General features: G+C 43.4%; 1 protein-coding gene across 1 annotated transcript in view; it reads left to right on the top strand.

Annotated features, from left to right (window-relative positions):
• zcchc24 (zinc finger, CCHC domain containing 24) overlaps window positions 1–14659 on the top strand; it is a gene marked incomplete at its 5' end in the record, with an annotated part of 99568 nt that extends 84909 nt beyond the window's left edge. The window contains 2 exons of the mRNA XM_080740302.1: window positions 8160–8324; window positions 14540–14659. Coding sequence (XP_080596428.1) covers window positions 8160–8324; window positions 14540–14653 — 279 coding nt within the window. The 3' untranslated portion in view covers window positions 14654–14659. The remainder of the gene's footprint in view (window positions 1–8159; window positions 8325–14539) is intronic.
• Between the last annotated feature and the right edge of the window lie 8550 nt (window positions 14660–23209).

The raw sequence follows: 23209 nt of genomic DNA, 5'->3' as shown, positions 1-23209 counted from the left end.
GGTTGTAAAGGTTTCACAAGTGTTAAATGTGTAGTTGTGCACGCCCATGTTGTGAACTGAAAATAGCTCATCTACAGCACGTGTTGTGAGCTTGTTTGTACTGTAGCTATTTGTGCTGTTTTTGTAGGATCAGGGTTGAAATGGCGAAAGAGAAGGCATTACAAAAGAAATTACTGTCACAAAGTGCTGGTGTTCTCACAAGCATAGTAGATAACACAAACGTGTGTGTGTGCGTGTGTGTGTCTGCGTGCGTGCGTGCAACGTGAGTGTGTATGATGAGTCACAGCTCTGTGCCTGCAGTCTTGAGGATGAGGATGTGGTCAATTGGTTGTGGTTTGTGCTTCAGCACCCCTGCCCCTCCCCTCTAAACATTCTCTCTGCTGACCCTTATCTCTACAGTGGGGGGGACGTAGACAAACATTGACTCTCGCTCCAGCCGCCGCTATCGAGGGGCGACACGCGGCAAAACACCGGCGCTCGCCTCCCGACTATAACAATATCTACAAAGATGTAGTTATAAAAATGGTTCTAACTCAAGTGGAGGCAGCGTTTTCACACCACAAGTACAACCAAGACAATGGTGAACTATCGTTGTAGCTGTAGCTCTTGGTGTGAAGCTGAACCCCTTAAAATAGGTCTTAAGAGGGCTTAAGCACTTGAACCCCAGCAATCGTATTGTGGGGAAAGCTTTAGCAGAAGATAGCACTTAGACAAGCTTGCCTAAATGTATAAGAGGTTTCTGCCCGACAGCGACCATAATAATAATACAATAGTACTGTACTTACGTAAAAAAAGTGCTTATTTTGTTGTTTGTGGTGCCGTAATCCCATTAAATTGTGAATCGTTTGCAACTGTAACGCATCATCATCCTCTTGGTTGCCCTTGAGGGCTGCAAGTTTTTCTCGGAAATCAGGCCTAAATAAAACATTTACTTACAGTCATCCCGGTGTTTACAGTGTTGTGGCTTTTGATTTGTTTCCGTCCTTTTTTACGCAAGCGAACAACAGAAAAGAGGCTCGCATTGTATGAAAACGCTGCAGCTTTTGCATCACCGTGGCTAATGTGCGCTTAAATGTGTCTTCAGTCTGCCGTGACTGCTAGAACCTGCAAGGACCAGAGTTGTCCATGAGCAGACTCTAGGGCTGAGCAATTAACTATAGCCGATCTACAAGATCACAACACGTCGCATCGCGTCAGTTTTCACTGTTAAAACAAATAGTCATTCATAGCAATTGAGGCAAAAGTTTGAAATGATCGTGATATTGATTCAAAGTCATTTCGCCCCGGCCCCTACTCTGCTCTCTGCCTCCTCCCTATAGGGCATTGGACATGGTTTACTGGGGCCCCAAAAAAATCGGCCATTCATTTGTCCCCATAGACTTTTAGAAAATATTTTTGTATTAATTGTTTTAAGCCTAGTATCAAGCCATCCAGGATCCTGGTGAATCATGACCACACAATCTTTGATTCTGTGAAAAAAAAGAAAAGAAAAGAAAACCGCTAAACAAAGGGTGTTTATTAGGCACCAGTAAACTCACTGCTATGCCACATGCCATAGGCCCTATGGCATGTGTGTCCCTGCAGACAGAGGTGGCACGATGGCACCAGATGTTGTTGTGACATTCACTCACTCGCTTGCTCGCTCGTTCGTTCGTTCATTCACTCATTCGCCCATTCACTCATTTATTCATTCATTCATTCCCACCCACGTGTTTTGAGAAGGCCACCGGCCGGAATGTGCAATATGCCAACAGTGTGCCTGTAAAGTTTATGACTTGGGGAATCTAAAATCCCCTCCCGCCGTTTCAGGGCAGCAGCATGTCGCAATTGCCTCCCACGTTCACCTCCCACATTCAGCTCCCTCGTGTTCGGGTGCTAGGAACATTATCACACCCTTCACTGAAAGTCCAAAAAGATTCTGGCCGCAGGCTCCGTTCATCCTCACAAGTCGCTCCAACGCGCAGAAGAGTATCAAATCGTTAATAAGAAATAGAAAATCTTCAGAAACGTTTGAAAATAGCAGATCTACAAGCTAACAGAAGGTGTTGTGATTTATCGTGTCACTTCTATTGGACAGACTTCAAGTGTGCCTGTGTAGAGAGAATCCGCTTGCAGCCTTCACAAGAGCCAAAGACTTATTTTGTGTTTGGTTAATAAAATATCATTTGAAGCTTGCCTAAAAGAAAATCCTGTTAGTTTCTTATACTCGCCAAAGCAAGCAATATGCCTTAGGAACTATAAACCAGGCATCACTGACTGAAACCAGGTGGCGACACAGGGCCAGCAACTCAGTCGAGGTGCGACCGACGTCACCCAATCACAGCCTCGCTAAATGAATGTGGGATTTTGACGCTAAACAAGATTCCCATGCAACCCGACATCTGGGGTTACCAACCGTACCCTTGAAGTACAGAATTGTCCCTTCCCCTTATTGGGAAACTGAACACACTTTGTTCCTTGTTTTTGGAAATCAATCAATGACACACATCTTGCTAGTTCAAGCAGCTCATATACAGTACGTGTACATATACTTTAACCAGGTTGTTAAACACTTAAACCCTCTAGTTTAGACCAGTGGTGGTTCCCAAACTTTTCAGCTCGAGAGACAAAAGAGAAATTAGACATTTGAGCCGATAGCCGATCGATAGCCGATCTACAAACTCACAAATACTAATAAGTAGTAGCTTGCTAATTAGTACTACTAATCAACGTACAGTATATGCAGTACAACTATGCACAGTGTAATCAACATTTAACAGTGTCAGCAGCTGCAACGCCAACGTACAAACACAACAGTCAGGGAGTCCGAGAAACAGACAGTGCTTAAGGTGCCAAGTAAGGTCGACAAGTATGTAACAACACTCCGTCGTAATCGATGGAAAAAAAGGGAAAGGAGAAAAAAATGTTGCTTGGTTCCTAACAACAGAAATGGCGTCACGCTAGGGGACACGCTGCTAGATCATCAGTGGACCAGTGCCCACAGAAAACATTGTCACGGTGTTGTGTTGTCTATCGGTGGCGTCAAAGGAGCCCCTCGGTGGCGTGTGGAATGGCGTGCTCCTGCGGCGGTCCGTGTCAGAGTTTCCAGCATACATGCATGCACGCGTGCACGGTGGGAGGGGCTATAGTGGCGGTAACGGTGGGGGTTGAGGTCAGGGGTGTCGCACCAAATTCTGGGCCCTGGGTACAAGGATTCACTCCCATTTTGTGCTTTAACTAATGAAAAATAGCAGATATACAAGCTCACAGCGCGGCACCGAGTGCCGCACTGCGAGCTTGTAGATCTGCTATTTTTGAAAAATCGTGAAACTGTGTGCAAGTCTTTGAATATTTCAAATCCTTCTATGTTTCTATGTCAGTGGTGCTCAAACCTTTTCATGTGAAGGACCCCCAAAATGATATGTATTTGGCCACGGAACCCCATCTCAAAATATTTAGTTCCAGGGACCCCCCCTGAAGCAATGTTTGAGTTACAAATGTTCGCTTAAAAAGTACATATATTCAAAGATTTGCACACATTTTCACGATTTTTCAAAAATAGCAGATCTGCAAGCTCGCAGCACGGCACTAGGTGCCGCGCTGTGAGCTTGTATATCTGCTATTTTTCAATAGCTAAAGTATAAAATAACGAAGGGCCTTAGTAACTCAGTCCCACTTTCCCCCACCCCTCTTGTGACGCCCCTGGGTTGAGGTCATGGCGGTGGAAGCGCCGGGCGGCTGGCTGGGTCACAGCCCATCCTAGTTAGCGTGGGTTCACTGGCGCTGAGGCAACGTGCTGGCGTGCGCTTGGAGAGCGCACAGATGCTGCTGATTTAAGTCTGTATTACTCTCTCTCACACACATACACAGACACACGATTGTATTACCATGCTTGCGAGGACGTCAGAAATATTAGGAACCGTTGTACCATTTTTGGCCATCTCTAGCGGTAACCCTAGCAGGATCTGTACAAGCTCACAGCGCATCGCAGCGTGACGCGTGGTCACTTTGCAGATCGGCCATTTTGGGTGCACAACAACGGTGCACAAATCAAGCGTAACTCTAACCCCAACTCCTAAACCAACCCAGTCTAAATGACTAATCCTAAATCTAACCCCAACAAGAGTCTTTTCCTAATTGTAAGCATATAACTCCCCAAATCCTTTGGTAAATGGTAAATGGTGCATTTATATAGCGCTTTTATCCAAAGCACTTTACAGAGATTGTGCATTACATTCACCCATTCACGCACACATTCATACACCGTTGGCGAAGGAAACCATGCAAGGCACCAACCTGCTCACCGGAAGCAATGTGGGGTTCAGAGTCTTGCCCAAGGACCTTCGACATTAACTCAGGGGGAGCCCGGATTCGAACTGGGAACCCTTCGGGAACCCTTCGTGCTCTAATGTCGGTTTCTCTACCCCTGAGCTATGCTGCCCCATAGCATAGTGGCCCATATGGTTCCCTTTGGAACCATAATACAAACACTTTCTCCTGTGAAGGACCAGGAACAAAAATCTATTTCTCAAATTGTACTATAGGCTACTTGCGGAGACACTTGGCCCTCACAAATATAGTAATAGACATACTGTACATGCACGCACACACACACACACACACACACACACACACACACACACACACACACAAGGGCCTTTTCCACTGGCAAAGAACCAGTTCAGGTTCTTTCTCCCGCCTATGGGATGAACCAGAGGTGAGCTTTTCCACTGAGAACCGTAGTTGGTTCCGAACCGCAAAAGTTGGTTCCGAACGGGAACCACAAAACCATGGTTCAATCTGGTGGAAACGCAAGCTGGTTCACAAGAACGAACCAAGGTTCCAAGAAAGTTGGACCGGCACTGGTTCTGGAACCGGTTCTTTGCCGGTGGAAAAGGCCCCATACTGACATGTCTTCTGACTCGATGGGACCGAGTCAGAAAAGGCCAGGGGTATACATTTAGGCCTTTTCCACCGGTGAAGAACCGGTTCTGGTTCTTTCTCCCGCCTATGGGATGAACCAGAGGTGAGCTTTTCCACCGAGAACCGGGGTTGGTTCCGAACCGTAAAGGTTGGTTCCGAACGTGAACCATAAAATCCTTGGTTCCTCTGGTTCAATCATGGTTCAATCTGTTGCAAGCCGGTTCACAAGAACGAACCAAGGTTCCAAGAAAGTTGAACCGGCACTGGTTCTGGAACCGGTTCTTTGCCGGTGGAAAAGGCCCCTTTAAGTACCCTCTCCCTCCTCTCCTAACCTGTGGCCCCTTACATCCACCCTGAAAAATCTGCAGACGATGTTAAGGCGATTAGGAAAACAATCGGCTGTCCTGCAGGGAGATGGGGAATGGGGCAGATGTGCTTTCATTTGGGGAGGGGTGTGTTGGAGAGCTGCCACCAGCAGGACACGAATACTTTTTTATATGAAATAGATCATTCTCCTGCTGCTCCCCTCCTCATTTATCTCCTCGCTCGAATAATACAAATATCCGTTACGTCGTCTGTCACCGAGGACGACGTGTTGTTGACGCCGCGCGAAAGTTTTATTTTCGACGGACTCGGAGGACTGTTTGCCCGGATTTTGTGAGAGCTATAAAGCAGCCAGGTCTATGCAAACAAGCCCAAAAGAAGCGACTATAGGCCATAGGAGCACTTTAAACCTACAGTATATACAGTACATGTTTGGCCTTTTTGTCTCTGTCGGGAGGAAACCTCATATGTCCAAAACTGTTACTTTTCAGGATTCAAATTCAAAAGCTTCTAAAGTAGCAGTCAGATCGACAAGCTTGAAAAGCGTCACTTCGCGCCGCGTTGCGAGCTTGCAGATCTGCTACTTTAGATGCTTCTGTGTGGCGCTCTAGTGCGATCAAGTAGTAGGGCGTTGATTTACGAAGAAAAAAATTCACGCAAAGTTAGAATATGGCGTTAAGGGGGCACGGTGGCGAAGTCAGTAGTGCTATTGCCTCACAGCTAGAAGGTCAGGTTCGATTCCCGCTGGGGACGCTGTGGGTGCTGGGGGTGTATTCTCTCCTCCACGTCATCAGTGCCCACACCCTAGGTGGGGTTGGCAAAAGGGCCTTTCTGTGTGGAGTTTGCATGTTCTCCCCGTGTCCCCTAGGGTAGGTACCCTCACAAAAAACATGCAGTAATCCTGGTCTCTATACTGCCTCCCCCTGGCCAGCCGGGGTGCCTGATGGAGGGGAAAGGAACTGGTTGGAATAACGTGTTCCTTCCACGTGCTACGTCCAACCGGGGAAACTCCCCCCTGTCAGGTGAAAAGAGGTAACTTGGACTCCTCATGCTTAGAAGGAACCATGAGGTCAGTCCGTTGCTCTCCCCAGGTTGGCAGAGGTGGGGTAGCGCCCAGGATTACATTCGATAATTGACACCGGGTGAAAAATGGGTTACACAATCGTGGGGTAAAAATGTAAAGTAAAAAAAAAAGAATATGGCGTTAAGAGGTTTCTTGCCGTTAGATTTGGCCTGCACACAGCTGCCAGCATGAGGTCAGTGATGTGATGCGAGCCCCTCCCAATAACACTCTCCTCTTGCGAGAGTGCTTTTTCATGGCCGACTGACTGGCTTGTAATCATCTCCCTCCCGAGAATCAGGGGAGTAATTTCGCACAGCTGTAATGGAAGTAAATGTCAATGACGCAATCCCCATATTGTATATCGTCACTGTCGGGCAGAAACCTCGTATCTCCCAAGTTTCAAATGTGTACATCGTTTCGCAAAGTAAAGCCCTGCTTCACCATACAAGGCCGCTGCACAAAAGTAGTGAAAACAGCCGATCTACAAGCACACAACGCCTCGCACCGCGAGGCGTTGTGTGCTTGTAGATCGGCTGTTTTCACTAGTTTAAACCATTTTTAAAACGATAAATACAAAACAAACGGTTTTGGACATACAAGGTTTCCACCCGACAACGACGATATATATATATTGTCCTAAATGGCATGTAAGGGAGTTGTCCCCGATGATGTAATTGGATGTATACTTGGCGCGGCGAAAGTCTTACAGCTGTGCAACGCCCTGTCATCCATTATCATCTGGGTTTTCTTTCGCCACGCTGAAGGAACACACTGCCGGAGAGAGAGTAAAAATGAGGCGATAACACGCGAGGCGGTGATATCACAGCTACCTTAAGCACCACCAGTAGCAGCGACGTGTTACGACAATACACATCACAGTCTTGCCAACAGACCCAAAAGATAAATTTGGTGTCTGACGCAAACGTACACAATTACATTATGAAGCCATTAGATTAGGAAGGCCAAAGAGGTGTGAACTGACTGACTGAGAGGCCTGTGCTCTCACTGCTAAGCAAGTGGAGGTTTTTTTTGGCCTACGGGTGGCGCTACAGTTGGAAAGGCCATGGTGGTGGGGGTGGGTCATCCATGTTAGGTGGTCAGATGGGTGGACCGCGAATGCTTCAGAGCAGGGGTCTTCAACAGGGGGTCCGGGACCCCTAGGGGGTCCTCAGAGTTACTACAGGGGGTCCTCCAAATATTCCATTCCTTTTTATATTAACAACTTGAAACCTAGTGCCAGGTGCTAGGACTGTAGCCAAAAATAGCCGATCTACAAGCTCACAGTGAGCTTGTAGATCGGCTATTTTTGGCAAAGCGGTTTGGTGTAGAGGGGGGAAAGAGCAGACTAAGTAAATATATTAAGTAATGACGGCTCAAATGGTTAAATATCTGAAAACAAATTGACATGAATCCGAAATACACTGATGATTGTGCTGTCAAACAATGAAACTATATGGAATCTATGACAAGGTTGTGGGGGTCCCTGCTTCATCTCTCTCCCAACTAAGGGGTCCTTGGCCTGAAAATGTTGAAGACCCCTGCTTTAGAGAATTCTTGCAAGTGGGCCCATCCTGAAAAGGTGTAGTTTGTGGGCGCCCGCTGGCCTAGTGGTCCAGGCGCATACCACATACTAGGCTATGTCAGCGGTTCGATTCCCAATCCGGACGACCTTTACCACATTCTCTCACATGTCATGCCGTGCGCAGTCCATGGTCTCTCGCCCCATTTCCTGTCAGTCTACTATCCTATCAAATAAAGGCATAAAAAGCACAAAAAAACAAATCTTAAAAAAAAGAAAAAAAAGAAAAGGTGTAGTTTGGAATCACTGATCTGCTCTCATAAGGAATGTGTTTGTTGTTGTTCACTGCAGGCCCGGCCCAAAGGAGAAGGGCTGACTCCGTACCAAGGGAAGAAGAGATGCTTCGGAGAGTACAAGTGCCCCAAGTGCAAGAGGAAGTGGATGAGTGGAAACTCCTGGGCCAACATGGGACAAGAATGTATCAAGTGCCACATCAACGTGTACCCGCACAAGCAGGTACTGGAGTATGTTGTAGAATGTATCAAGTGCCACATCAATGTGTACCCGCACAAGCAGGTACTGGAGTCTGTTGTGTATGAACAGTGGTTCTCAACCTGGGTCGGGGGGTCCCCAAATTATTTTGTGGGGTCCCCAGATGATTAACTTAATGTGGAACATTGTTTTCTTGCTCAAGAGTAAACAAACCAACATAAAGTTTAAGTGTATAGAGGGTATATGCACATTTCTAAAGTGAAAATTTGAGGACATTTTAATACCTCTAAAATGACAAATTAAACACCATCCAAATTGTCAAATGTTAGAGGCAGAAATTGTGAAAATAGCAGATCTGCATGCTCACAACGCCTCACGTTGCGAGGCGTTGTGGGCATGTACATCTGGTATTTTCACAATAGAACCGTGTTATACAAATTATGATGCCTCAACTCTTAGTGCTCATCAGGGTGGGGGGGGGGGGGGGGGGGGGGTCCCTAGTTAAAATACAATTATTTTGGGGGTCACAGCCTGAAAAGGTTGAGAACCACTGTTGTGTATGCAGTCTATGCACAGTGGTTCTCAATCTTTTTCGTGTCAATGACCCCCAGATTGATATGTAGTGTATTTGGCTGCGGAACCCCATGTATTTTTTATGATATATATTTTATTTCACCGTTTCATTTTTAAAGGCATACAACCTCAAGAATATTTTTGTATAATGCATTATAATCACTGTTAAAATGCATTATAGAGTGATTATCAGTGTGGGGAGTGTGGGTGTGTACACAGTACACACTGCGATTCCACCTAGTATGCCTTTAATATATACAGTATGAGTAGGCCTACTTAACTCTAGTTATACACTGTTATAAGCAGATTGTATTGCTATTGTAAGTATATCATAATTAATTATACAGAAGAAGAAAGTGTTGCACACTGTACCTATTCACGTGTTAATGTTTGCATTGCAACATTTTAAGACTTGAGGTTTCTGAAGTCGTCAACTTTAAAACTTTTAACTGGTTAAAAAAGCAGAAATAAAAAGAGCCTTCAGCCAACATTGAGTTGGGCCCAGACCCTGTGAGGGGAATGTGGTCACATTAGTGGTGTGTGTGGTTGCTTATGGTATTGGGGGAGATCCAGCTCCTCTCATTAAAATAAAAAGAGAAAATCAAACCGAGAGGTATTTGGCTCCATCCCTGGACAATAAAGCACTTCACTTACACTCTTTTAATATTGTAACTGGTATATTAAAAACATGGGCTACTTGTGTTATCAATCTTATCCCTCGATAAAATAGGCTCAAGTGTCCCGTGCACTTAAGAGTACAGCTATGGCAACATTGCAGGCAATGAAATACTTGGTCCTCGAAAGCCTTTCTCAACCGTGCGACAATGAAAACGGAATCATGCAGATCTTTGGGATCCCCGCGGGGCACGGCCTGGCACCCAAGTGGGCTCCATGTGGCCAGCATGTGACGTCAATCATCCTTGACGTGACTATGACGTACAGCAGGGGTCTTCAACAGGGGGTCCTCAGGGTTACTACAGGGGGCCCACCCAAACGTTGTGTGATAGTGACTTCTTTGTTTTGTTTTCCGAGCGGTTCTCTGTCTGTCTGTATGTGGGTGGGCAAGTTTGGCACTCTGTCGAGGTGCCAACTTGCTCCTTGTTATTTATATCAGGTTTCACTTATTGGTGGTTCTTTCACTCCATTGCATTTATTTGAAAACCTGTTCGTGGTGTGACACAGATCATTGGCTACAGTGTTGTAACGGTTACGGTCCACCCCTCTAGCCCTGGGATGTGGGATCTAATGCGCATGTGCATGACAAGCATTGTACATTGGTAGCGATACTTTTGCATTTTTACTTGCGACCCAAAGTGGGAGTGTTAGTGATGTGTAGCGTTGCTATCTCGTCTATCCCGTAACCCCAGAGGGTCGTTGAGGCACCACAGATGATCTGCTGACCAGCTCTCTCCATCCTTCTCTGTCCTCGGCAGCTCCTCATTGCCTCACTGAGTTTCAAGTCAGTCCATTCTACGATGTTATCTTCCCATCTTTTCTTTTGCCTCCCTCGTCTCCTGCCACCTTGTACAGTGCCTTGCAGGATGGTCTTTGCAAGGCCTGAGGATCTGGTGATGTGTCCGTACCACCTCAGTTTCCTCTTTATAACAGTGGAGAGCAGGTCATCATGTGGGCCGATGGCTTGGCTGATCTTATGCCGGACATCCTCGTTTGTGACATGTTGGGTGTAGGAGATACCCATGAGTCTTCTGTAGCATCTCATCTCCATGCTCTGTATTCTCTTCTGCAGCTCTGATCTAAGGGTCCATGTTTCACAAGCATAAAGGAAGATTGAGATGACAAGTGATCGCAGTAGTCTCACCTTTGAGTCCAGACTGATATTTCTGTCTGTCCATATTGGCTTAAGTTTTGCCAGGGCGGCAGTTGTTTGTGCGATTCTGTTGCTATGCATGGCTAGAAACAGCGTTTCTTAGTTAGGGGGTAGTTAGGAAGTAGGAACCAGATGGACCCTTATGGGTCGGTAACTCGAGAGCATCTGAAATTTGAAACAAATGGAATTCTGAACTTCGCACACGCACGCACGCACGCACGCACGCACGCACGCACGCACACACACACAACTATACTATCAAAACAGCAATTCATGGGTTGAAATGACCAACACAGGTGTTCTGATTGGCGTAGAACATTAGTTCTGTGCCAATCAGACCAACAAACACCAGTGTTGGTCCTCAACATGGCGGGTGTTGGACTCTTGGTAGATGGATTTCCAAAAGAAATGCAGAATTAAGTTGGGGGTGTTAGGGATATTTCGCGCTAATCAGTCTAAAAGTGCCAAATTTTGCACAGATGTAGCTCAGGGCATGCTCTAATGATTTAGCTAGGGCGCCCGAGTCGGCGACCTTCGGTGTCGCCACAGCGGCCAAATCAAGTTGGGCTCCCATTGACTTTCTATACAGGAGGAAAATACCCAGAAAAAACTTTTTTTTCTGGGTATTTAAGTAGGATTTGAGGGGTCTAGCTAGGGGTTTGGCATGATGCTGAATCCATTGCAAGCATTTGTTTTGCACAAAAAACATTCCTTGGGCTAAATGGCCTCAGAAAACGATGCATGTGTGGGTGAACATTCATGTTAGTCGGAGGCTTAGGGTTTTCTTTCTCGTGCTAATCAGTCTAAAAGTGCCAAATTTTGCACAGATGTAGCTCAGGGCATGCTCTAATGATTTAGCTAGGGCGCCCGGGGCGGCGACCTTCGGGGTCGCCACATCTCCAGAAAACACCCACAAAACAGTGATGACTCATCACTTTTCAACACTAAACCATCGTTTTCTGGGGCCATTTATAGCCCAAGGAATGTTTTTTGTGCAAAACAAATGCTTGCAATGGATTCAGCATCATGACAAACCCCTAGTTAGACCCCTCACATCCTACTTAAATACCCAGAAAAAAAGTGTTTTTCTGGGTATTTTCCTCCTGTATTGAAAGTCGATTGGAGCCCAACTTGATTTGGCCGCTGTGGCGACCCCGAATGTCACAGACTCGGGCGCCCTAGCTAAATCATTAGAGCATACCCTGGGCTACATCTGTGCAAAATCCAAGTTGCTTGAAGGTGTCATGGGTGCAGTGGCATCTGTAGTGTTGATGCACGTATATTATCAAGTACAGACAGAGTCAACACACTACACAGCCATCTACCAGGGGATTTCGGAGCATGTGCTTCCGTACGTTGACAAGCTTTATGGAGAGGCTGATTTCCTTTTCCATCAGGACATGGCACATGCCCTCAGTGCCAAAACTACTAGTAACTGGTGTGCTAGTGTAGTTATGGAGAGGGTGAAACATGAACAGTAGAATGCATACCGTACAGTACATACAGTATGTTTGTATTTAGGGATATTATTATCGCATCTCTCCCTCTCCCTCTCTTTTTTATAGAGCATAGACAAAGTGTTAAAGTGGCCCCACCATGAATTTCACATTTTTAATTTTTTTCTAGTGTTTTGGTCTTCCCAGCCTTGCCTTTCATTTCAGTGATTTTCTGAATGGGCGTGTCTGAACGGACTATTTTGAAATCGGCCCCTTGCTTATGTTATGGGGGGCTCATCTCCTATTGGGCCCCCTCAAGAAGGGGGCGGTACTTTTTGGGAGGCTATATTCTTTTTTTTTTAAAGATTTGTTTTTTGGGCTTTTTATGCCTTTATTTTGATAGGATAGTAGACTGACAGGAAATGGGGAGAGAGATGGGGAATGACATGTGGCAAAGGTCGTCCAGATCGGGAATCGAACCGGCGACGCCAGCAGGCATCATAGCCTAGTATGTGGTATGCGACCACTAGGCCAGCGGGCGCCCCGGGAGGCTATATTCTATTGAGACTATATATATGAGGTGGTACTAAAATTGGAACGATACAGAGAAGATTACGATTGGCTCTACATGGTTCTCATTGTGGTTCTCTAATATTCTCTGCATCGTTCCAATTTTAGCCCAAAGACAGCGCCCTGTTGCCAACAAAAGGGCATTTTGGTATTGCATCTGAAACGGCTTGGAATTAGAGACAGACAGAACATGTCAATTTCAATATCTGAGTGGTTGTTTAAGCTAAAACCTGTATAAAACCGTATCATGGACCAATATTTATATAAAATATATATTTTGAAAAGCATGGTGGGGCCCCTTTAAAAACACATGTCTGAAAGACTGCATTCATAATTGTTGAACGTCAACGCCGAATGTTCACCTATTACGACATTCCCAGAACAGTGACTCTGGTGTTCATGTGGTTAACCATGACAACATGTAAACTAAAGGACTGATCATCTCAGCTTTCCCCAAACCTTTTATTAAATCAGTGTAAAACTCTAAAAGCTCTACCCTAAATCTAAATTATATATATTACGTGATCCTTTGCTTGCCAACAACACCCACAACAGATACGTTTGATTTCACAAGTTTCCACAGGAACTTGGAAGTGCGTGACGCTTCTATCGGTAAAGTCCTCGCACAGTTCCTGGCAGACAAACTGAGGACAGAAATAATTCCTCGCGACGACCCAGGGTAACCTGGTTTCCTTCAGTTGGTCTGCTTGGAAGGAATAGCCATGTTGTTAAAAAAAAAAAAGCGTACAACAATAGATGGGAACGAAAACCCTGTAGAGGGATTGTTAAAACAACATCCAGGATTTCTGGCTCAGAAACGTACCCTGTCCTTCACGCCTCGTCCAAGAAAAACCTTTCCAAGTGTAGTTTGCTGGTATTATCATCGCAGGCCTTTATTGTCAAATGTCTGCTGGAGCTGTTTCTTTAATACCAAGCTGTTAAAGGGAATGATTGATATGGCGACGGCACTTTGCCATATCTCTGCAAGCAATTGTAAGGAACGGAAAAAAGAAAGCGTGGGTCTGGTCTGTTTGCGAGTAAAGAATTGTGGTGAAAGAAGCATGCAGCTGGGTGTACAGCTCGGTGGAGTCTGGCTCTTTATAAAGCAGGCAGACCTATTGGTGCAGGGCTTTGTGACTGTGTGTGTGTGTGTGTGTGTGTGTGTGTGTGTGTGTGTGTGTGTGTGTGTGTGTGTGTGCTCAGGGTGTCACAAGGGGTGGGAAAGTGGGACCCAAGGTGGAGGGGCCTTAATTATTTTATACTTTTGCTATTGAAAAATAGCAGATATACAAGCTCACAGCGCGGCACCGAGTGCCGAGCTGCGAGCTTGCAGATCTGCTATTTTTGAAAAGTCGTGAAAATGTGTGCAAATCTTTGAATATATGTATTTTTAAGCGAACATTTGCTTCTGGGGGGTCCCTGGGACTAAATATTTTGAGATGGGGGTCCGTGGCCAAATACATATCATTTTGGGGGTCCTTTACATGAAAATGTTTGAGCACCACTGACATAGAAACATACGTAGGTTTTTTCAAAAAATCTTAGAAGCAGATTTCGCCGCTATGTTCCTGGCCTGAACTTCCCACGAAAACTGCTAGGGTAGCCGCTTAGCTTAGTGCTGGGACAGGATCCTGCACGGCTGATGTTTACATTTGATTAGACCTGCGGTAATGCTCATTATTCGCACAACCAATAAGATTGCTTCGTCGGCACTACCTGTTGTACTGTATAATATACGGTATGTTTTCTCTTGTCATTTTTCCACAGCTTTTTGTGTGACTCATTATTCTCTCTCTCTCTCTCTCTGTCTGTCTCTCTCTCTCTCTCCCTAGCGCCCTCTAGAGAAGCCGGATGGTCTGGACGTGTCTGACCAGAGCAAGGAGCATCCCCAACACCTGTGTGAGAAATGCAAAGTCCTGGGCTACTACTGCCGCCGCGTGCAATAAACACCCTCTCCCCCGCTCTCCTGCAACTCCCTCTGTCCCGTTTGCGACAACGCATCTCAGAATGTCTCCCACCAAATCTGATGTGTCCCCCCCCCTCCCTCCCGTGTCCTTTGTACTGTATGTGTCCTATAGCGCAGTGGTTCTCAACCACCTTCCTTTCAAAGGATCCCCCCCCATGTTTGAAACTACTTCTCTTTCCCCCTGGGACCCCACACACAACCCGGCCTCTTCGCTTGTACCTACCACCCCCCACAACCTCACCCTCCTCAGCAGGAACCACATGACGAAAGCCCCCCGCTCCACCGCCAACGCAGGGTTCCAGCGGTCCAGCGACAGACCCGCCCCCCCTCCTGCAGACCGTGATGACCGGGCGTCCAAGATTAGGAATCAGGAATGGGAACGTAACAGGGTAGACCCTATAGAGACATTAGGATCAATCACTATCCCGTGTGATTTTGTAGCCGCAAAGTGCTCTTGCTTTTGTGAAAAGTGAAGGAAAGAAAATATATACAAGAAACTTGCCAAAATCCAAGGATTGTAAATATTCTCAATGCCAACGCAGGTCCTGATGATGTATACCACAAACCGCATTAACCGTTTATTTAAGTATGTGTGCCGACAACTGATCACTGCGTTGAGATACTAGCAACAGGCACGTTTCATCGTTGTCACTGACAGTATTGCCGCCGATGTAGAATGCCACAGAGATGGTGTCTTCCAACCCCGGACGTTAGCTACGCCATGGGCTCCTAGCTACGCCATGGGCTCCTAGCGGACATTGACAAAGGAATTGTTTTGGCTTTGCGTTCTGGATCGATTAAAAAAAATAAGCTCTGCTCTTCATGCAGGAAATTAATTAATACGTATTTTAAATGTCGCCCCTATAATCGCATGCCCAAAATAGGGATGACAGTTTGAAAGTGTTTCATAATAATTCAAAACAAAAAGCACTTGATGGCTTTGAAATTCATATCAAAAAGTGAACCTCTCTTAGGCTCAGGTTTACATTATTGTACAATTTATATTCTGCATTACAGAAAACTAAACAAAACAACAACAAAAAACCTAGTATGGGATATAAGAGCTTTGAAATCTGTCCGGGGAACCCACGTCGAACTGATTTCCTGGTTTTCGGACTCCGTTGAACTGTGGCACTCTATCATTGGCCACAATGAATTACCTCATTTTGGGGTTTTTGTAGATTTTTTGTTTACAGAGATCTGCCTTCCGTTTCCCTGCCAAGTGAAGTGCGTGGGGATGTGTTGAGCGTTGCGCCAGGGCCTCGTACCATGGTATTATAACTCAGTGGTTCCCAACCTCTACGGGATCAGGGCCCCGCGTCTCCAAATGCATTTTTAGAGCGTGTTTATTTTAATGATCAATCAATCAATCAATCAATTTTAAAGTTCCTATTAACTCATTGGTTGTTTACAGCCGAGGAAACCGAAGATTCACTGCTGGCTTCTCCTACCTGTTAACGCGGGCGCTAATCCAGTTCCCATCGTGCGCGATCGGACACTGCTATGCATCGTGTGTTCGCGTATTCCATCAGCTTCTCAAATCCTTTTACATTTTTTTAATTGATCAATCCGTTCTCCATCTGTAAGCCGTGGTGTTTACACAGAAAGCTAAAGGGCCGGAATAGAGGACGGACCATCCGCTTCCGGTTTGCGGCCTCAATGTTAATAGGTCCGATCCATAATGTGTTGTTGTGTCCGTGTAGAAACCGATCCCGGAGCTTTAGTTCCGGCCTATTTTAGTTCGGCTTCGATAAAAGAAATTAAAAAAATTAAAGCTTATTAAATCTTCGGGTTCCTCCGCATGGCAGAGAAGCCCTACAAAGGGGTATTTTTTTTGGCATAGGTTGTGTTAATCTGTATCACAATGAAATTACACTTTTCAAGGTTTGAAAGAAACTAATTAAATGTAGTTTAAAATATATAAAAACTCATTGAAGGCATATTATCGTTATTTGGGCGCCCCACTTGCAATATCCTCACGGCCCACCCGTGGGCCCCGGCGCCACAGGTTGGGAATCCCTGATGTACACGAGGCCTCTGGCGTGGGTCACCGGGGTCGTTGGGGTCAGCAGCACATCGTATTAACTGTGAATTAACTGAGGGATAAATGTGATAATAATGTTCATCCCTGGCTTTACATTTTGGCCTATTTATTGTTCTTGTTGTCTATACGTGTGCAATTTGAATTTTAAACTGGGACATCTATAGAAATGTTTTCTTTTATGTTATGTTATGTGTACTATATCACAGTATTTTGTTACTGCGTCCACGTGTCCTTAGAAACTACTGTAGGTTTAAGCATAGTTCTTGTGCATATAGATAACAGCTAGAGTTTCATTTACCTTCCCTATGTATGTTGCCACTCATACATAGCCTTGATTATGTGCTATATGACGTTCGGTTGCTATCATTTCACGAGACGTTTGATTTGTTCTCTCCAGAAGGCATCAGTGCAATAACAGTAATTCCCACGCTGATGACTAGGGCATGCTCAGCTCTAGTCATTTGTACATTCATAGTTCAACTTTGATTATGCAAAGCAATCGATGAGAGAACTTATTTAGTTAAAGATTTTCCTTCAAAATTGAACGTTGTCAAACACAAACTGATTGCAGACCATTGAATGTTCACGCGAAAAACCTTAATCAGACGTACAGTACAAGTGCCTATCGATGCCTTATTATCAGAAGCTGGGAGTTTACAGAGAAGGGTAAATGGCCCTGATTTATATTGGAACTCTATGAAGAAAGTCCATAGGAAGGTGATGCATTGGAAGAGTCTAAGGCTGACTTATATACTCCGTAGTACGGCCATGATCTCAACATCAACTTAAAACCGCATAAAAAAACCCTAACAGTTGACCCGTATCCCACTGGGCTCTGTACTAGGTTTGCTAGTATTTCCTCAATACACCAAAATCCCCTGTTCCGAAAACAGACAGTGTACAAGTAATGTTTGCCCACTCTTCCCCCCAGAATGGGGACGCTATAATAGGGTTCTTGTGATTAGCAAAGTGACACCGTCGTGCGGCGGAGCTTAAGAGATTGTTGACGATTCATGACGTTGTGGAACACAGACAGGTTGGCTTGTGATGGGATGAGATTTGGATTATCAGAGGACATAACTGAAAGTGATGATGGGTTAAAGGAGAGTTCCGGACTAGCGTTTCAATTACCTTAATCTGATGTTTTCATATCACAGGACGACTGGTAGAAGCATTGTTTTTTTCCATCTCGAGGTCGATGGGGTGCGGTGCTAAAACGCTTATTTGTATCGGACTGTCCACAGTAGGCCTACTTCCTGAAGTCTTGCCAAACACGTTTTCTCCTGTGAAGTTATCCAAATTTCGCTTTGAGCAACCATAGTCCTCTACGGCTACTCCTTTTGGACACAAACACTGTGAACAGTATGATGCTGTCCGGAACGATACATATATCCTTTTTTTAAAGCAAAACAAATAAGTGTTTTAGCAGTGTACCCCACCGCGCACGATCGGAGCTGCAGTGAACTCCAAAAGAAGAAAAAAACTCTACCTTGGGATATGATAACATCAGATTAAGGTAATTCAAACGCTAGTCTGTAATTCTCCTTTAAGTTTACTCTATGTGGTTGTTTTTCCTTACTAATATAAACCAATGTCTATAACGGAAGGGAGATACAGTACACATCTTATCTTCAGTTTACAAAAAATATAGTATATTTAGACCTACTTTAGCTCATAAAGTACTATATGGGAAATCTGGACGTGTAGTCTATATTATTAATGTAATCTTGCCTTAAAGGTTCTTACTTTTATGGAAATTCTTACTTTGTGAATGGTGATTTTCTTCAGTTTTTTTTTTTGGGGTATGTATTTTTAGACTGATAAAATCTGGTCCACTTTATATGATGCAACGCATGTGCCTTATAAAACACACACACACGCACGCACGCAAGGTAAATCACTTTAAAATACCAAGAAATGTTTTGTATATACTGTATGTGAACATTCGACATTATAAATTTAGACATGGGTTAGGGTTTTTGAGATGGAGCGAAACATGAGCATGTGCTAACGGCGATGTGTAGCAACATTTGGTTTTATGCAGGTTCAAGATGTGAAGACAGATCATAAAGAACAGTTAAGAGTTCCCACTTTTTAATGTTGAGAATCTGACCTGTCATTGTGGCATTTACCTCAACAGCCTTTGCTGAGTCGGATACATGAACTCAAACTAACATTTTCAACTGGCAACAACCATCCCATTGTGGTCTGTTGTAATAAAAAAAGATGATATACATATATATATATAAAAACCAAAACATGTAATTTATTTTAGTCTGTCCCCCAGACAGAATGGAGGCACACACTACAGTGTGTTGCACTTGCCTTGTGTCTTGTATGTTGGATTTTTGTGAAAACCACAACACTGATTACCTAAAGAAAACAGTAGGACTTGGTTTGTCCCAGCTGAAAACACAAGGCTCTTTCCTAGAAACGCTTCCAAAAACGAGTTGAAAATATTTCAACTCTCTGCAAACAAGACACGCTGCTGCTTTCCAATTGTAAACAATTAAAAACATAAGCTGCCCTCAGGAAAGAAAGACAAAAAGTCTTAGTGGCCCTTACAGTAGATGTGACAGATACCAGTGGATGTCAACACTTGATGTTGGAATTAGAAAGAAAGTTGTGGTCGATGCAAATAAGGCACATTCTTGCATGTCTGTGAATCGGTTTGAGCAGGTTGGGTGAAGGATTCTTGTTTGACCGTACATTGTTGGGAACAATCCATTGTTCAGTACTGTAAAACACTACTTTATGCTCCAAAGTACGACGTGCCGCTTGCCGGCAACAGCATCAGTTCTTGTCGGCAAGCGACAGGAGTATAGATTAAGCTTAATGGCTTCTTTCTATTACTTTGTGAGATGACTCTAATCTATTCTCAAATTATATCCATTTGAACCATACCGGCATTTACTTAATTGACCGCGGTCCGCCAGGTCGTCTATGTAGTTGGTCCCCATTTTTTCCCCTCAAAACCAAATCTCTTCCCTGAAAATTGCAGATCTACAAGTTCACAATAGATCGGCAATTTCCACGGAATGTTCACCTATTATTATGGCATGCTCAGAACAAGTACAGTATAGGGATCATGTGGTTGAATCTACTTTGATTTTATCTGAAACTCAATAGTATGTTCTACGTCGTAATGTGTTGGTTGTGAAAATAGTAAATACCAGTAACGCCTTTTGTGTGAACTCTCGCTGTGTTACAGTACTTATCAGGATTGCGAGTTCTGGCAGAACATGAATGAGAAATGATTTCTATAAAATACCCTCGCAAGGGTCTTGAATGTTGCAAGACATACATTTTTTTTTTAAGCCATTGAATTGGCAGATCAGGAGCCAACGGGGAGGGATAGATAAAGCTATAATTTGAAAATAATCTCTACAATTGTTATCTGATGTATGTATGTCTTGAATTACAGACTGTATACTTGACTTTTCTAGTGCATTTTCAGTTTGAACTTTTTATTTTCTATGAACAATATGTGTATTTTGGAAAACTTAATAAGATGTTGAAATTTTCAGAGCAATTTGCAACAACTCAAAGAGTTATTTCCCTGACAAAGATATTTACAAGTGACCGTTTTATGTATATATTCGATGGCCATAATTTTCAAGGATAGTTGCTCTTTTGAAGTGTTATGCAATATTGAAGCTTTTTTTTATGCGAAGAAGGGCCTATTGCTGAGAAATAAACGAGCTGGGAGTTTTTTTTTTTTTTTTACATTTTACAATGATCTGAGGGCTTATCCTACAGAAATATTTATGGAAAGATTTTTTTACAACACGTTTTGTATAGAATATGCAACAAAGTTACACTACGAAGGAAATATTATTGTCTACATAGAATATTATTAAAAAGCTGGTACATAATTAATACCCTTTCTCAATTATAAGCCATTGTGTTTTTTTGGTTTTTGTTTTGTTCTACGGTGTTTTCGGTGTTGAATAACCCACAATATCCAAGTGCTATAATTACGTGTAACCAATGATGCCTGTGACCTGACATTTTGCGTCCATACAGTAGCATTTATTCATTTTTGTATGCAACTATTTACAATGTTATGTAGAGAATTGTAAATGTTTTTGTCTATCAAATTCATTGTACCGTTGAAATATTGATGAATAAGCAAAAAAAAATATTGTTAACATGCAGAATCCTCTCTTTATTAGTGACCGTTACTCACCACTGTATAAGCACGTTAAACTGTGAGTAGTAGTTTGCTTAAAGCAGCAATGACAAGGAATTATTATTATTATTATATATATATATAAAAAGACTATGGTGTTAGTCCTAGTTTAGGAAGTGTGTATTTCTGTGCATAAAGTACGTGTGACAAAGGACTATTTTAGAGTTTGCATGTGCATGAGTTTGTTTTTGAATGAAATATTATATTGTGCAATGTACACTTATTTAAATTCTGCACAGTGGCGTAGTTAGGCTACGTTCTTTTTTTAACATTGTCCATGACTTCTAACTGATTGTTGCCAGTCATGAAATATTTCATTTACCGATAAGTGTGTAACCCATACAAAATAATACCTAGTTACTGAATGTAATGTGTTAACACTCGCGTATGTGGTCAAATTAGAAAGTCATGTTTATATTCTTTGATGTCTGTATCATTTCGAGCGTATTGTTATTGCGTTATTGCAACAATGTAATATCTGAATTGGACAGAAATGCAGACCTGAGGTTGGGAGGAAAAGGATTTCGGGAAATGTTTAGGAAGCAAAGCCCCCGCCAGGCCTGTTTATTCACGTCCATGAAATGGCATTCCAAAATGTGCCTTATTTGTTAGTTTGGAAAACATTTTAGTGCTTTATAGTGCCGTTGGTGAGTTTGACGAATAAAAAGAAAAGTCATATTGAATCAGAACTGCTTTGTTTTTTCTGTGGTTTCATTTACTTGGGTTCTCTGCTCGACTATGTTAACAGTTACTGGTGTAAGTACATTTACTCAAGTACTTACTTAAAGGAGTAGTTCACCCACAAAATTACTTTTTTTCTATTGATTACTCATGCCATAGGCATAGAGACTTGAGTTCAATAATATTTTTATTCTAATTTGTCGCATTCCTAAGACAAAAATGGGATTATAGTAAATTTACCCCCTTTGATTCCGGATGGGGACCCGAATGCATGGATGGGGAAACTGTCAGGGTAAGTTATTTACTATAATCAATTCTTTATCTTAATGCGACAAAAAACTACGAATATTATTGAACTCAAGTCTCCATGGCGTGAGTATGGGGTGAACTACTCCTTTAACCACAATTCTGAGTTACTTTTACTTTACTTACTTGACCATTTTCTAGTACTTTATACTTCTACTCCACTACATCTCAAAGGCATATATTGTGCTTTTTACTTTAGATTGTTATTACAAGACATAATGTACATTACCCAATTAAGCCCGATTTTATACTTCAGCCGTTCCAAAATAGACGATCGCATCGATAGGATACTTCTGAAAGATTTTGACTAGTTTTGGAAATAATGAGTACTTTCACTTTTGGTATACTTAAAAGTATATTTTGACTTGCAACAGAGTATTTCTATATTGTGGTATTGCTACTTTTCCTTGAAACATAAAAAATAAAACAATCAAAGTACATCTTCCACCGCTGGTTAACAGTTCCAGAGGGAGGCGTTCCCTCCAGGAGGCTGATTTCAGCCAACTGCAAAGCTGTTTTTTGACTTTTTCTATTTTGCTTGGATACTTCCCAGATCCTTCATAGGTGTGTGTGTGTGCGTGCGTGTCACTTAACGTGTACATTCCCCATATAGAAGTGGTACTCTGTGTCTCAGCAAGTACATGTGCTGGATGGATGGATTACATAAGACTGGGCATATGGATTATGGCGATGAGGACTGTAATGGTTTAAACATGCCAATTGTGTAATGGAGAACTTTTTTCTTTTGGAGCAGGAGGGAAGGGAGGGGGAAATCCAGTCCCCCTCTGTCATCCGTTCTCCTGATGAAAAGGCCGATATGTTCATATGACCACACTTATTTTCAACACACAACCACTTAAAACCCTATATATCTGTTATATAGCTGTTGTCAGGCAGAAACCTCTTAGCTTTTTTTTTTTTTGTAAGTTAATGCCCTGGCTACTTGATACAACAGGGTCAAGCATCAAAAGTGGCAGATCCTGGGGTGCCCACTGGCCTACTGGTCCAGGCGCATAGGCATTGATGCCCGACGGCGCCGGCGGTTCAATTCCCGATCCGGACGACCTTTGCCGCATGTCACTCCCCATCTCTCCCCACATTTCCTGTCAGTCTACTGACCTATCAAATAAAAGCCCAAAAACAAATCTTAAAAACAAAACAAAAAGATCCTCAAGCATGAGGCTTGCGGATCTATGATGTGTTTTGAGCTTGTAGATCTGCTACTTTAGCTATTACATCTGTAGCCTAGATCTGCAACGTGTTTTAAGCTTGTAAAGCTAACTTTTGCTATTTTTGAATTTGAATCCTGAAGA

This window comes from Nannobrachium achirus (genome assembly GCF_963921795.1).
Source record: "Nannobrachium achirus genome assembly, chromosome: 13".
Lineage (NCBI taxonomy): Eukaryota > Metazoa > Chordata > Actinopteri > Myctophiformes > Myctophidae > Nannobrachium > Nannobrachium achirus.
This window is presented reverse-complemented; position numbering and strand designations above follow the sequence as displayed.